This window comes from Anser brachyrhynchus (assembly GCF_964034855.1).
Source record: "Anser brachyrhynchus genome assembly, chromosome: 8".
NCBI classification, from domain to species: domain Eukaryota; kingdom Metazoa; phylum Chordata; class Aves; order Anseriformes; family Anatidae; genus Anser; species Anser brachyrhynchus.
The window spans coordinates 24,244,369-24,260,333 of NC_137702.1; the positions used below are offsets into that span (position 1 = coordinate 24,244,369).

At 50.5% G+C, this 15,965-nt stretch overlaps 1 protein-coding gene and 1 long non-coding RNA gene across 3 annotated transcripts in view; one reads left to right on the plus strand and one right to left on the minus strand.

Moving 5' to 3' along the window:
* Positions 1-384: 384 nt before the first annotated feature.
* The window catches only part of ATF6 (activating transcription factor 6), a 78,537-nt gene continuing 62,956 nt past the window's right edge, over positions 385-15,965 (minus strand). For both annotated transcript variants that reach the window (XM_080602389.1, XM_080602388.1), the window contains exon 16: positions 385-2,865. In XM_080602389.1, coding sequence (XP_080458515.1) covers positions 2,657-2,865 — 209 coding nt within the window. In that variant the 3' untranslated portion in view covers positions 385-2,656. The remainder of the gene's footprint in view (positions 2,866-15,965) is intronic.
* The window catches only part of LOC308199026, a 40,539-nt gene continuing 27,459 nt past the window's right edge, over positions 2,886-15,965 (plus strand). The window contains exon 1 of the long non-coding RNA XR_013954349.1: positions 2,886-15,911. This is a non-coding gene — a long non-coding RNA (uncharacterized lncRNA). The remainder of the gene's footprint in view (positions 15,912-15,965) is intronic.

A 15,965-nucleotide genomic window follows, 5' to 3' on the forward strand; every position in this document is an offset into this window, starting at 1 on the left:
AGAAATGCATGCACGGGGATGGTGCTCAGGCTGTGTTTTGCCTGCGACGACTTCTCCTGGCTTTGCTGGAGCAGCCCCTGTCCTCCCAAGGGATGGGGAAACAGCGACAAGTGTGGGGCCGGCCCAGCTCGGGGCTGCCTGCTTCAGTCCTAGAGGGGAAGAAAAAAAAAACCAACCCGCCAAACGTGGTACCCTGACGTGCATCCATCCTGCGCTGTCCCCCCCCCCCACCCCTGCAGCCACCTCTTCCCCAGGGGGAGAAGAGGGGGGGGGGGGGTCTGGGTGCCCTGGGCAGTGCCAGTGCTGTGCCCAGCAGCACCACAAGAGATAGCGCTCACCTGCCAGTATTTTGCATACGTAAAACAGCATTAACAAGCAAACTAATAGTAATAAATAAGAGACCGATTTTATTGCCATCAGTGCTAGGGACACAGACAAGAGGACTACACGGGAAGAGAGGTGCTCTCGGCCACCGGTGCCCGCTGGGCTGAGGATGTGGGACCGCAGCGGTCCCATGTCCCCGACCCCTCTGTGCCAGCCCCCAGGCTCGGGATGCTGCCCTGCCACCCCCGTGGCCCTTTCCACAGCACTGTTGTGGCTGCACCCGTGGGTGCACCCCTCCCCACCCCAACCAACCCACGGCACGGCTGTGGGAGTGCGGCCACCGCCGCCGGGTCTCTGCCGTGGCTCCCCGCGGCAAAGGGCCCCCCCAGAGCACCGCGGGCGCGGCGGGGGCTGCGTGCCTCTGGCTGGGGCACAGCCGGGGAGTTTCTGCTCGATGACTGCGCGAGCTGGCCCGCGGTCAGGTGGGGCCCGGGCCAGGAAAACAGAACTGGTGCAAGGAGCGCAGCCAAGCCCCTCGCCGAGCCCGGCTGCTTCCCAGCAGCTCCAGCGCCGAGGGGACGGGGGCTGTGCGGCGCTGACTACGTGGCAAAGGGCAAAGCTTTTCCACAGTGTTGCAAGGCACATATTTCACAGGGGTGTATTGCTGCTCGCCCTCCTCCTCGCCTCCCCTGAGCTGTTTGTCTTTCTGCGGGATCAACCTTTATTTCCTAACAGCCACACACACACACACAAAGAATAATAATAATAATAATAATTAAAAAAAACACATCAGTAAGTGGTTCAGACAAGGAGGGAAAGCCAATGGTCTGGCAAACCGAAGCCGATCATCTTCTGTGCTAACTGCAAGGGGGAAAAAAAAGTAACAACATGCTGAAGTCATTATGCAAGGCCGATGCTCTGCTGGCGCCCGACCCCAGCTGAGCACCGCGCTGCATCCCCTCGGCCCAGCCCCGGCTGGCAAAAGAGGGCAGAGGGCTTTTGTGGTGGCACGCGGGGACCTCAGCAAGAGCCCCTTCGGGTGGCTCAGGGCTCGGGGCAGGCTGCCCTGCTGCATGATGGGGGGGTGCCAGGGCGGAGAACGGGTGTGTGTTTTGGGCGGGAGGTGCTCCTGTGTGTGTGTGTGTGTGTCTGTGTGCGTGTTTCGGGAGGAAGGTGCTGTGGCTGTGTCCCACCGCCCTCAAAGTGCCCTCCTGCCCCAGCAGGGCTGGCGCTGCCAGGGCAATGCTGCCTGCCCCGCGAGCCTGCGAACGCAGGCAGAGCCGCTCAGCAGGCTGGTAGCAGTGAGAAACATTAAATATCACCCAAAATTAAAAAAAAAAAAGGGGGGGGGGGGATAAAGAAGTACAATCTTTAGTGATGGTTATGCTGCACTAAACCACCACCCTCTGGCCAAGCCCCAGCCTTTTGCCATGCAGCTGCGTGCACCCAGGTGAGGCTGTGCACGTCGCTGCCTCGGTGGGCAGGGCCCCGTAACACCCGGGCACCCCGCTCGGTGGGCACAAACGTGGGACTCCCTCTGCAGGGTGACCCCGGGAGCAGGACCCTGTTTTAGCAGCTCCACAGGTGGCCGGGCAGCACGGAGCCCTCGGGGCACGCCTGGTGGCAGCGCAGGTTGTTCTGCTTGTAGTGCCTTGGCTGCCGGTGCCCAGAGGGCTGTCGCACCTCGCTGCGTGGCACCAGCGGTACCCCTGCAGCCCCAGGCAGCAGCCCCCAGCTCCCCCGGTGAGGGAGGCTGCTTGGGGAAGGGTTTGGGGCAGGTGACGAGGCCTGGGGATGACCAGCCACTCTGGCAGGGACGGATGGTCCTGCTCCAGGGGTGCAGGGCCAGGACTAGGGGGGTGCAGTCTGGATCTGGACACCGTTTCCTCCTGCTGTCCTGAGCCTCAGGCACAGGCCCTCACAGCAGTGTCTCTGGACAGGCCACCAGCGCTCAGCACCAGACTTCAGGAGATGGCTGAACGGGGAGGTTCAAGAAAAAAAAAATAAAAATTTTGGACAGTGCATAAGTAGCAAGGATGGCCAGTGCCCCCTTTGCCAGTGCGGGGCACCAGCTGCTGATGCCGGACACCAGGACTGCGGCAGCGTGCGTCACCCATGCCTCTGGCACCGGGCATCACGCCGCACGGGTCCCCCAGGCCTGTCCCCAGCTGGCAGAGCTCTGCAGTCCCTGGGCAGGACAGGATGCGGCCGTTTGGTAGGGTCAGGCACAGGAGTGGGCTATAAGCCGCCCTCGCTGTGCCCGGAGCCCCAGGGACCTGCCAGCATCGGGGCTCAGGCAGGGTGCACGGGCCGTGCTGCTACGCTGCAGGAGCTACTGCAGGGACTTGACAATTGCCCTCAGGGCATGGGGAGTCTCTGAGACAGAGGGGGACGAGCTGTAGAAGGTGTCGGTGTGATTCCTGCGCTGCTCCCGGAGGTACGGAGGGACAGAAGAACTTTTAATGTGGAGAATCCTGGTGTCCATCACTTCGCAGTCGATCTGCATCATCACTTCATAGTCCTGCCCATTGATCACATTCTCTGCAAAAGGAGAAGTCAGAGTCAGCTGTGCAACCTAGTGACCCAAGGGCATCAAAAAGCAGAGCTTTCTGGACACTTTTCTGGGTTGGACTGGCTTCAGCTGAAGGCAGAGGCAGAGCTGGAGCAAGGGGGGGGGGAGGGGATGGGAACCCTTTTGTAGGGTCACATGTGGAGATCCACTGTGCACAGCACAGCCCCAGCCTGCTGGTGACACTCCAAAGGGCTCAGCCCACGCTTAGCATGTGCACTCACGTGTAGAAACTAATATAAGTCTTTTCTTTTCCACTTCTTCATCTGCACATAATTACGGATGGCGTTTGCAGTGTCTAACATTTATTACTGCAGTGTTGTTCTTGAGCTACTAGAGCATACAGCTGGTTAAAGATAGGGCTGATTTAAGAAAGCTGAATGTTTTCACTTTCTTTTATTGGCTTAAGAATCCTGTAACCCTCTTGACTGAGGATCTAGAGGAATTTCTTCACCAGTTTATTATTTTTAGAAGTTAAAAACGTGAACTCTCAAAAGAATTAACTGTGCCTCACTAATGGGCTGAGCTGGCTGCTGTACTTGCATGACACTGCGGTGTTCCTGACCGGGAATCCATGACCAAGCAGACCATGATGGGCGCAACCAAAGAGACTTGCCTTTGGGAAAATGTTTGAAAGAAAGACCTAAGAAGGAGACAGTGATGGTGTCCACCGTCCTGAGAGCTCATCTGAACAGCTGGTGGCAAGACACAGAAGCCACAAGCTGCAACCACTCACTCAATGAATGTGGCAGAGCGATGGCAGCGAGGAACCGAGGCTGCCCAGGAGCCCGTCTCCCTGGGAAAAGCCCAGAGATGTTTCCAGGAGGGGAAGGGAGCTCAGCTTGCAGAGATTTTCAGCCCTGCTGTGCATGGCCTCAGGCTGGGCACGTCTGCTGCTGCAGAAGCTGCTGGGCTTGCAGGCAGAGGCCCAGCAGCAAAACGGGCCGTGCACATGGCCAGCATCTGCTGCCCGGACTGGAAGGTGGGAGACTATCCCTGCACAGACAGTGAGTCCAGGAATGCGAGAGCCGAGATCAGATTTCCAGGCACGACCAATCCTTGCTTTCCCGAGTGAGAAATGCTGACTGCCATCGGCAGGGTTTTCTTTCTGTGCTAAGGAGGATGGAAGATCACCTAATGGAAAGCGTATGGACTGGAGGAATGCAATATACATTGCTAATTTTTACTGTTTTCCTGGATTAACTCTGATTCTGGATGACAGCTGACAACCGCGGCCGGACCCTCTTGCACCCTGCGCCACCTGTAGAAGCCATTAGATCAAATATGTCTGGTATAGTAATGAAAAGCAGGAGCAGACCCTTGCTAAGGGGGCTGGGAGCCTGCACGGGAAATCAAAGCTCCCACCTGCAGGAATGAAACGCAGACAGCCCAGTGTGCCACCGAGCGACTGAGGCCAGGAGCAGCTGTGCACGTCGCCGCGCCGCGGGCTCAGATGTGCTTGTCACCGACGGCTGTGGCCATGCTTTGGAAGCTTTTCCACAGCATTAGGAGCCCCGTCCCCATGTGGGGCTCTGTTTGAGGCCACTCTGTCACCCTGTCTCTTGTCCTTTGGTTGCCAGCAGACAGCTCAGGACCGGAGTGCAGAGGGGCTGGGATGGTGCTGCGCAGGGCAGGGGCAGTGGGGAGCAAGAGGAAAGGCTGAGGGGCCCAGGAGAGCCCGGCCTTTGGGCCGGAGACAGCTAACAGGATCACAGCTCCTCAGCTCTCCTGCTGTGGAGGCAATGGCTCAAAAGGACGCCGGCTCTGAGAGAAAATCTGCTCCAAAGCCACAAGTGGGTGAGGTGGGCTGGGACGGCGGCCAAGGCCAGGAAAACCCCTCCATAAGCTCCCCGAGGCAGGAAGACTACCCTGCATTTGCCTGCAGCGGCCAGCACAGTGGGTTACCATGAGGTTCCCTGGCATTGCACAAGACAGAATAATAATACCCCCAGAGAGCAGCGACGTGAGCGAGGGAACTGTGCTCTGTGTGGGTGGCAGCGGAGAGCATGGGAACGAGCTCGGCCGCTCTCCCCCAGCCTCCTGCTGCCCTAGCTCTGACAAAAGCTCCCCCCGTGACAAAGTGGACCACGATTAACTGAGACACGGCTCGGAAACGCTGTGTTTTGGGCCACTACCCTGTGTGAGAGGTGCGCTGCCTTCTGAGGCCGCCATCGCTGAGGTGACAGCTGGGAGGGACGAAGCTCCCAGCAGGCCCAGGGGGACTTCCACACCCATCTTGGACGCTCACAATGCACCCAGGTCCAACCCCGTGTGTGTGAATCAGCACGGGAAGGCCAGATCTCCTTCACCTTTCGGTGCTGACAAAGGCTGTCACTGCACCGTCGTGCTGGGCCACCTGGGCCCGGCCGGCAGAGGGGCCGATGCTCGGCAAAACCACCAGCAAATGTGAGCCGAAGGCAGGCAGGGCGATCCGGCGTTTGGAAAGACTAGCTCACTGACAAGAGGGCAGGCATTTCAAAAATGATTCCACATGGCTCTGTCCTAAGCTCGATTCCATTAAATTGTTTCATGATCTGGATGAGGAATAGAGCGCGTACTTATAAGGTTTCTGGAAGATGCTACGCTGGAGAGATTTCAACCACCTTGGAGTACTGGATTAGACTACAGTTTCAATAAAAGAGGAGCCGTCCAAAATCTTCAGGATGCTTGCAAAGGCAAGAGTGAAGTACAATGCTCGGGAGAATTCAAAACACAAGTACAAATGGGGCCGGGCAGAAGCACTGCAGAAGAAGTTGGAGGGCTGCAGAGGATCGCTGTGCACAAGCCAGCAGTACAACAGGCCTAGAAATAATCAGCTCGATTTCAAGAAAAACAGCCTTACCCTTGACCAGGTTTCTAACAATAATGAAATAGAAACCCTGGACAAGCGTACCTCAGGAGAGCAGACAATTTCCACGAGCGGCAGTTTTTAGGAAGAGGCTGGCTGACCGCCCCGCACACAGGACCAGGCACGCCTGACCCCGCTCAGCGCAGGCACTCGCAGCCGCGGCCCCGCCGGCCCTGCCTTTCCGTGCTTCTCACGCACAGAAAAGGCGAACGGTTTTGCCTGGTGATTCCTGCATCACAGCTTCTGAAAACAGGCACTCTCTGAGGATGGTGACTGCAGCAGCAGCTGTTCTGCGGACACGTGAATACAACAGAGCTCTGTCGAGCCCTGCCGTGACCGCAAGAGTTGCCGCAGGGAGCCGAGCCGAGAGCGGCCTGCTCTCCTCACAGGCGTGGAGAGAGGGCTGGGGCTGCTACAAACCAGGCTTTGTCCCCGGGGACAAGGAGCGATAACGTCGGTGGTGCCAGGAAATGAGATCCTAGTGGGAGACGAGGCAGGCACATTGGGAGGAAGGCCCTGAGCTGGGTATGAGCTGTTGTCTTTCTCCTAGGAGAGCCTGATTTTCCACAGACGTAAGAAGACGCAAGGAGATTGGTCTAAAAGACCTTGAATAAAGAAGATCCTCAACAAAATCCAGGCAAAGCCCTTACTGCAGCTTTCTGCAGCCTCGGGCTTCCCTCCTGGCTCAGGGCAGCAGCAGCAGTGCCCCAGAGACCCCAGCTGTGCGTGAGGTGGCTTTTCTAGAGAGGCCCTGACGTTGGTCTCAGCAGTCGCAGTGGCACCCACCAAACCTTCTGCAGGGAGCTGGGTGCTGGTGGAGGGGTCCGTGGTGGTAGGACCGACCCGCCTGAAGGCTGGAAGGCCAGCACTGCCCATGTGTGCCCCCAGGGGCTGCTTGCCAGCCCGGAGCAGCGCACACACTGAGCCACTTCTAACGGCTCTTGCGTTACCTACGAGTGATGTTTTGTGGGATTACATAAGTGAAAAGGGAACGGATGTCCTGTAGAGGTGTCTGGGTTTATAAATAGATTTATTGCTCCTCTTTAAAGTTCAGAACATACAGCTTTTCACACTACACAGCGTCAGAACAAAACTCCCAGATGGGCTTAAGACGCTCTCCTTTGCAGGCCAAAAGGCTGTGCTGGTTATTAATTGTTAACAGCTCTAAGGCCGTGCTTCATGCAGGCTGTTTCAAAATACTAGCAAGGTAATTGTGCCAAGCACTGCAGTTCCCTGACTGCACCTTCTCAGAGAGGCGTGCTGTCCTGGGCTGTACCAGATTCCCAGTGTGTGAGCTCGGTCTGGGGAACACAACGCCGATTCCCCAGCGCTGCTCTCCAGGGTTCACAGCGGTTCCTCTTACAAACAAACACGTTGCAAGTTCCAGCTGATGAAAGATGAAGTCAGCAGTCCAAACTAAAAATGTTCAGCAAACAAAGCCGAGGGTGATAGCTACTGTTACCAATTTCTGAAGAAGGTGGAAGTTTCTCTTAACCTTTGGAGCACGAGATTTTCAAAAGGCATATACGAGAAAGTGCAAGAAAACAAAGTCCTCCTTCTCCCTTTAGTAGAACTTTTCAATCAGCTCCAGGATCCACAGAACTAGTTTATTTGATGTCAAATGCCATGGAAATCTCTCTCCATAAGATATCACACAACCACCAACTCCTTTAAAATTACCTTTGCTGAACACATACTCCCACCCTTTATATTTTCCACATTTCCTTCTAACAAGAGAGTTCGCTTTGCCACATCAGATTCCCCACAGAGTCCATGTCAGTGTTAATTTACACCTCCAGCCCCTTCAGCAGTTCCATCTATCACACCAGCAGGAACCTAGACAGCTTTCACAGAGCCATCAGAGGTGTTGGTGGTTGCTTTGTGCTAGCTGTGCAAAGCTGACAACGATGAAGTTTGGTTTAAAGAATGATTTAGCACCAAACTACCAAAACAATTTATACTGCAACCTGTCCCAGCCCAAAACAGAGACTATGTTTAGGGCAGCACAGAGCTCAGAAAGCACAAGCCTCATAGAAGAGAAGGGCACCAGCTGCGAGCAGCTCTGGGGCTGGGCTGCTGAAGCGCTGCAGCTGTCCCCAAACAAGCAAAATTCAGGGGGCTTTCTCTGCCCCGTCACTGCTGCGACCTTCCATCTCATCTCCATTGAGCAGCTCCGACTGTCCGCCACATCTGGACAATGTTTCCGTCTGAAGGGTTGGTATACACTACCAAATAAGTATATAAATGAAGCAGTGTTGCTGTAAAAGCTACTAAGACTAAAAATACACTCATTGCAACAACGCAGCAGGGTTTCTAAAATATTTACAGATTTGCTTGTTACATGGGATTACTTGAGGCAAAGGAGAAAGTTATATTGTGACCCAAGTAACTTTTTTTTTTTTTTTAAATCAACTTTCTGCCTCCAACTATTTCCAAGCAAACCAGTTGCAATAGTCTTATCTCTGTGGACCCAGCTGCCCCCAGACACTGACATGGGTTAGGTGAGATCCTGGGTGTTTCTGCTTTGCCGGTGTTCCCACGGCCCCCCTCCCAGCTGGTCTCCTACCTCCCCTTCACATCTTTCATGCTGCACCACCACTGCCGCCTCTGCAAGAGGATGCTGGGCATGGCCAGAGGAGAGGGCTCGGTTTGGGTCTACTGGGCTTGCTGTGGTTGGTTTGGAGAGGGAGCCGAGGGCCTCCCAAGAAGAGAAGATCAGAATCAGTGGTGTTGATCCTCGCAGGCACAGCATTTAAAGCTCCCTCAGGTAGAGTATTTCTTGGCAATAGTGAGACGCTGGTGACAGCACTGGCTGTGGGCATCCTTCTTGTTGGCAGGATGGCCATATCTGAAACCCAGCCAGCTTAGGCAATGTTAACTGCAAAGAAGGGGGTGAAAAAAGAAAGAAAAAAAAGAAGAAAACAAAGGCAAGGCACAGAGCAGTTTTGCTGCACAGAAAGCTCTTTTGGGAGCAAAAGAAAGGAAAGAGGCTGGAGAGAGAGCAACTCCGCTAGGCAGAACCATCCCACGGCTGCTCGGGAGGCACAAAGTGTAAACAAGCTCCCTGCACAGTCTGCAAAACCAGACATACCCACTCACAAGACAAATAGCTGTACACAGGAGAGTAGCCTAAAAAGGAATTCCTCCAGAGGCTTTGTTCAAGAACAAGGGCTGGGAGGCTTGTCGGAGGGCAGCAAGCAGGGGGCTGCTCCCTCTGAGCGCAGCAGGATGGGTCCGAGAGGCGCGGGCACATCTCCAAGTCAAGGCAAGTACAAACTTCTGGGGGTAGAATAAAGAGAAAATTGCTGCTTCCTAGCCACCTGACCCACAGCGTTCATGGTTCCTCAGGTTCTGTTACAGCCCTTCCCTCAGCCATCTCTTTCAAATCCAACAGTGATAAATCACACTGCTCTTCTTCCTTGGCTAAGCTGGAGCTTCAGGGAATGGTCCCCAGTGACTCCTGTGTGCAGTAACAGCTCGGGCAGAACCTAGCACTGTAGGTTTGGTCAGGAATATTCTTCCCACTTTTTTTTTTCTTTTTTTTTTCCATTTTTTTCACACCAAATTTCACCTGCTGAAACGAGTTCCACTCTCTTCTGAGACCTTCCACCCTCTGTGAGGAGATGCGCTGCAGTGAGCCCCGGCTGTCGGCACCCCCCTGCACACGAAGCCTGGCCATCTACTCCTACCTTTCACCTACAGCTTTTAGGGAGATACTAACCTACAAGCCAGCCTTCCTCTTCCCTCACAAAACCTCACTTTCTTTTAAGAGTGTCTGAAGAACTACCATTTCACAAGCTTTCTGAAAAACCAAACCTGTTATTGCGCTGAGGAGGCCGCCTTATCCTCGAAATCGCTGCCCCCGAGGCCCCCAGCGGAGCAGCAAGGCACGGCTTGCCTCTGCAGGAGCTCTGCTCTCCCTTCCCAGCCTACGCAAGGTATCCATGCATGCTCAGCTCTCACAGATTCAGCCAACTCGTGCTAATGTGAGCCTTGATTTTTTTACAGTTCCTGATGCCATTTGTCACTCGCCATTCTCATGTTTATATATCCTTAGCTGTTAACACCAACACAAGAATGCTTCGAGGTTTCCTTCAACTTTAAGTGCTCTTTTACACCTTGGTCCTCTACAGGCACTACAGATTCCCTGGCAGGCTTCCTCTGAAAAGATGTTTTTATTCTTTTTTTATGCCTTAAGCAAGTTGTTCCTCAGTATCATTTTTGGCTTGAATTCTTATGGCTTGATACTAAGTCTGCCAGAAATTGTGTTCTTTTCCTAATTCCCTTGTTTGGTTGCAGTGTCTATTGTTTAAGAGAGCTCTTCTTACTTCTAAGAATCTACTTTAATGTATTATTTAAGCCTGATGGACTTTCTAGGGTCCTTTTAAAGGTCCTTTTGCACTATCTTTAATCATTCTCCAGACCACTCGCCAGCATTTTACCCTATTGTTTTTCTTTTAATGTTTTCCCATTCTTATGTAGCCCTTAACCTCTGAAGTTGTACTGTAGTATGTACTTTACCATTTCAATTTGTAGGCACTTACTGATAAAATTAACTTAATTAGTCGACTTCATTTTTCTTCAGGAGGCAGCCATCACTTTTTCACTGACACGGACCTTTTCGGTCACCCAGTATCATTTGTACCCTAGTGCTAAAGTGTCTAACTGATTTAAGAGTGAAGGCTGGTGAGAGCCTGTACGCACTTTCAGTTCAAATGCCTTTACAGGTTGGATGTTATCCAGATAGTGAGCTGAATTTTCCACCTGTCTCACTTGGATACATAAAATTACCTCATTTATTTAGATACTGTGATCAGCCCTTGCTTGTAGAAGCGTATTTTTAATACCACCTCCTTGAAGCTTCTGTCTGCATGGGGCAAGCACTTTCCTCCATGTGAACTTCCCTGATACAATAGATTTGCCAGCTAATTAAAAATAAATAAAAACTGCACACATGCCGCAGAGTGCCTCTCTGAATGCGGCACACTAATAAAAATGCTAAGTTAGTTTCAAAGACTTCTGCCTTCCAGCTACATCAGCAGGAGATTTCCAGCTTTAAGATACAAGTGCTGGCTCAGAAACAGAGATGCCTCCTTTTCTTGGAGAGGGGCAGCTCAGATTGGCAACGATTTCTCCATCCGCATTCACCCAGAACGTATTTGTGCTGTACAGGGAGATGCCACCACGGCCTCACCTGGGGCTACAAGAGACAGGATGGAGGCAGAGGATGTACAAGGCACTGGTGGGTGACTGAAATTGCAAATCTCCTTCAGGTGCTCAGGACGTATTTTTCAAACGCTTTCCTGCAGCACCACTGACGTTGGCTCACACCAGGAGGACAGCCAGGAGCACAACGGGAAGCACTAGAGGTATGGTGACCATACAAAGTGGACGAGGCAAGCTGCAGCGCGAAGACTGGGACTGGGATAAGAGAACAAGGCAGAGTCCTGCTGGCCCAGCTGGCTGCAGTCTCCTTAGAGACTGCAATCAAAACACAGAAAAAGACTGTCTTGGACTGCTGTGTTTTTACTAATCTCTAGGTTTACTCCAGTGATGTTCTCAAGACAGAACTCATAAATGTGAACCTCATCTACCAGCTCTGTTTCAGCTCTTTATGTTTTTACAGGGTGAGCTCATTATGTATAATTATGTTTCAGATCATGGCAGAAATAAAGAGCTACCAGTAATCAGGGCTGGCCTACGTATCACAAACATAAAACTGTATTTGCCACCTCTAAATTAACACTAAGAGGAATTATGTAATCTTAAATTTACAACATTTGAAAATGTATTAAGGCAGATCAGCTGGACTCAAGGCTAGAATTACGACGTGCCGCACAAACACAGTTCAAAACAGCTGAGATGGAGAGTGCAATCTCACAGATCAGGACTAAAATCTCCTTTTTGCTTTGCAGCACAGCTCTCGGCACGGTGCTCGCTGTACAGCTTGGTGGGAGAGCGTACCTACGTGGCAGTATCAGCATCCAGGTTTAACAGATACCTAGGAGATAGGCTCTCTGCAGCGAGACGCGCACACACTCAGCTCCAAACTGAACCTGGCTCCTTCTGCAGCTCCGTACTGGCAGCTCATGTCATGGGTTCCTTTTTTCTTCTACACTGTGAATTTTATATAGCATGTCTTTTATATGGAAAAACAATCTGGTGTAGTAACTCTACACTGGCACTTGAAATACTAAATCTGAAGTCCAATTAATTTGTGACTCATTCTCTTCCACTTCTTGGACAACATGTTCCCAAGAAAATGCCATCTGTAGCATTTATCCTGCCTGTCCAGGGAAGACCAGTCACACTGGGGCTTGGCCAGCTATATCACACAAAACCCAAGAGATTTTCCTGTTAACGAAGGGGCAAAAAGACACAGAAGATCCTCTGAAATCATCTTCCTGTTCTTTTGAATACTTAAAAATAGGTTACTTATTTAGCAATTTAGGTAAACAGACCGTTATGAAAAGTCACAGGGGAATAAGCCTTCATGATTTCATTTCTTGATCGTTTCCTGTCTAACTAACTAAACATGAACTCAAATGACACGGATTCCTTTTCTTTTGCATGCAGAATATTTGAATGATTTCTGTCATACTTCTTTGACTAATTTAATCTTCTCCTTCCTGTCAAGGACAACGTATATTAGCAGAAAAGTGGTGGGAAGTGCAAAATCTCTCAAAGAACAAAACTTATCAAAAACTTGTGTTTCAAGTTGAATCTAGGCAATGATCAATTTTGATGTTCATGGAAACAGGAAAGATGAGGGAAGTTATTCTGCTCTGGTAAACAGAAATTTTACATCACTTTGAAAAGAGAAAAGAAGTGAGACCAGCAACATCTTACAATATGACTAAAACCTGTGGTTAAAATTCCTTGACAAAGCCTGTTCTGCCAAGCTTTCAGCCCTGACCTCTGGAGCAGAATTTTAGATGAGCTCAAGGGGTGAAGCACATCTGTGACACTAGCAAACCATCGTTATTACAGCAGAACCACAGTAACTCAACACGCTGCTTGTCTGACTGCACACCAGGACAGCAGACTCTCCACGTCTCAGTCCAGGCACAAAAATCAGCTGTTGCAGAGAGTCCTAGCCAAGAGCGAGCTCTGGCTTGGATTTGTCCCGGTCTGGCTTCACCAAACTACTCGTGCTCCTCAAATGTACAAATTTTGAAAATGGCCTGTAGACTTACAGCATGGAGACATGCTGAGATATACTTTTCTATATCCTGATTGAGAAGCCTTGCTGCTTTATAGGATTCTCAGTGACCTTCCGAAAAGACGTTAGCAGTCACCCTACCTTCATCTTACAGACAGGTTGTAATCCTACCTACGCAACTTCCAGACCCTCTTCTCATACACTGTAACTTATAAGGCTATGCTGATTTCTCAGCGCTTTCTGTTAAATCTAGACATAGCAGAAACAGCAAGGGAAAGATCTCTGCAGATCACGCTTGTGCAGCCCAGAGATGCTTCCCAGTCTGGGGCCAAGCAGAGCAGCCATGAGAGGGAGCTACAGGGATTAAGATCTGGCTTCTAAGCACGAACAAGGAACTGACAACACCTAGGGATAGAAGGCTACCTAAACTGTTAAGCAGCAAAGGAAAGTCAGCCGCTCGTAAATGTATTGTTTTAGACCTTCTTCGCTCAATGACTGGGAATTCTGCTTCTTCTGCAAGACGGAAATGACATCTTTTGTTTGCTTGACCCTGAAGGCAGAGGAAGTTGGAGACTATTTTTTTAACCCCGAGACATGAGAACTTATAGAACATTGTCATTTCCCAAATAGATTTTGTTTTTTATCTTCCTTCTCAGCCTGTGTGGGTTCTGTTTGCCTTATGGATTTTTCACAGAGTTTGCTACCAGCCTTGGACATCTGCAAGGGCTTTTGCACATGGCTGTCAGTTGAAAGAACGTCCTTTGTAGCTGCGTGCAAATATCCGTGCTACTTGATGGCAGAAATCCCTCTGGTTTTGATCAAAAAACCTTACCACTATATTTGTTATTAGCCATTTTAATTGAAACGTGTATTATTTCAGAGCACTTTTGAAGTCTGTTACATCAGTAGGGTGAGAAATGCTGGAAAGGAAGGCCGAGGGAAATAGCTGCAATCAGAAGCTGGCCAACGCAACTGAGCATATGGACTTTGCAAAACACTCCATTCCACTCGGTAGATTTTTACCTCTAAGAGCCTCTTTGGCTGTTGTGCTTCATCACAAGAAGCAACTCTTAGGATAACTCCATCCAGGAACAGATAAATTACAGAAGATCAGGCACACAAACAAGTATAACAAAGGCAGGCTGAAGACAAGTCCCATTGTGTGACATCAGACCAAGGACCTATCCAGAATATCTGCAGAAAATTCAGAACTCTCTGTTCATGGCTGTCAGTTCTCAGAAAATAAGGTGAGGAACTTTAGACTTGTCTGCTGGCTGGACGTGTACTTGCTTATTGCTAGGCAACTGATAAACTCCCCTTTTTTCAACAGCCTTGCTGTTAATGCTCTCCTCGCAGCAGCTCTCTCTTGGATCGATGGATACTCAGGACTAAGTAACCAACTCCTGTAACTTATTCCATGTACTAGCAGCTGAACTGATCCACACGAAACAGCTTCCATGTAAACAACCGCTGGCCCTGACTTCTACACTTATGTATTGGGAGCAAGGGAAAGGGGAGAGACTAATGCCAAAGGACATGTTGACATAGTACAGGATATCCAGGGGGTTCTAGTAAGAGGATGGGCAGCCCTTCACCTCCAGACCACTAAGGATCCCAAATCTTCATGATGCGAAGACCGTACATTAGCCCTTCCATGAAATGAACGGGAAATCTGCAGTTTAGTACTCAGCTGGTTGGTTTCCACATGGTAAAGGGTCTGATGCTGGCACTAAGAATACTTGTATTTGTAACTGGCAGAAAGTCCAAGGCACTAGCTACGCTTCTTCCAACATCTGCAACATCGGCATTTGCCTGGGGAAAAATACATTAATGCAAGTGTCTTCTTCAGCTGAACTTTGACTGCTATCTCCTACAAGGAGTGGCTGTACGCATGTTCTCTCTTTTGCACGCTGCATGGAGAGGACTACTGGTAGCGTGCGCTGCGCTGCAGAGCTGCGGACGTCCTGCAGAGACAAAAGGCCCGTGCTTGGGGTCGGAAGAGTGGCTTAGCTGTGCTGTTCTCCATAGATTATTTTGATCCAAAGACCGATGTTATAACCCACTGCATTTTTTGCAGCAGTTAAGTAAATACAAGACTAATGGCAAATGTTTTCATTTAAACTTCAAGCAAGGCACCGCCTATATGTCAATTTGGAACTGGTGTAATGAGCCAACACGACTCTGAATTACAATAAAAGCAAATTTAGGAATGAAATCTACTGGAGACTTAACTGGTCTCAAGTGCATAGTTAGATTTCTAAAATAATAGCCGCAATCCAGCATAACAAACATGACTTGCTTAAAAACAAAAGCTGAAGTTTAACTGTAAATTGCAGTTGGCTTTCATTCCCATGAGAAACTGCAAGATATTTCTTCTTGGAATAACTTCTCAGCAAAGTCATACCAGTGGTACTCCCAGAACCACGTACAGTGGGACTAGGGCTACACAACTCTGCTTTTTTTCCCTCCAGGCTTATCAAGCCTGGCTTAACTTAGATCCCATCAGAAAGATTTTTATTTTGACTACTAGTTGTGTCCAGAAATGCTGGGGCTTCGTAGTTGGGCAGAGGGAGGTCAAAAAGCGGGCTCAGCTGGCTGCAGGGGCCGAGGGGAGAGTTGGACCGAGTGACAGCAGCCAGCAGGGAAGTGGGACAAGGGTAAAGGACAATGAGAGCATCTGGGGAGGCAGAAAGGCAGAAGCTGATAGCAAGCACTGGCTGCGAATTGCAGGAGTGGCCTGGTGAGCGTGGAAAGGAGGTTGGAACTGGGTGGGGAGAAACCAATCGGTAAGAGGGGTGGGATAAACATGTACCAACATAGTTGTTGTCTATTTAAAAAAAAAAAAAAAAGCAACACCTTAATACTTAAACATATTCCAGAGTCAACACACTTTCAGGCACCTGCACAGAAGCCCTCCGTAGAGACTTCGCTGGCTGTTCATGCTCGCAGAGAGGCATTGGGCAACTCAGGCTGAACAAGAGATGGAGCACGCAGGGCGTACTTAAAAGGTAACGGCCATTTTTACTTTTTACAACATAAAATTCAGAATAGTTTTTATCAAG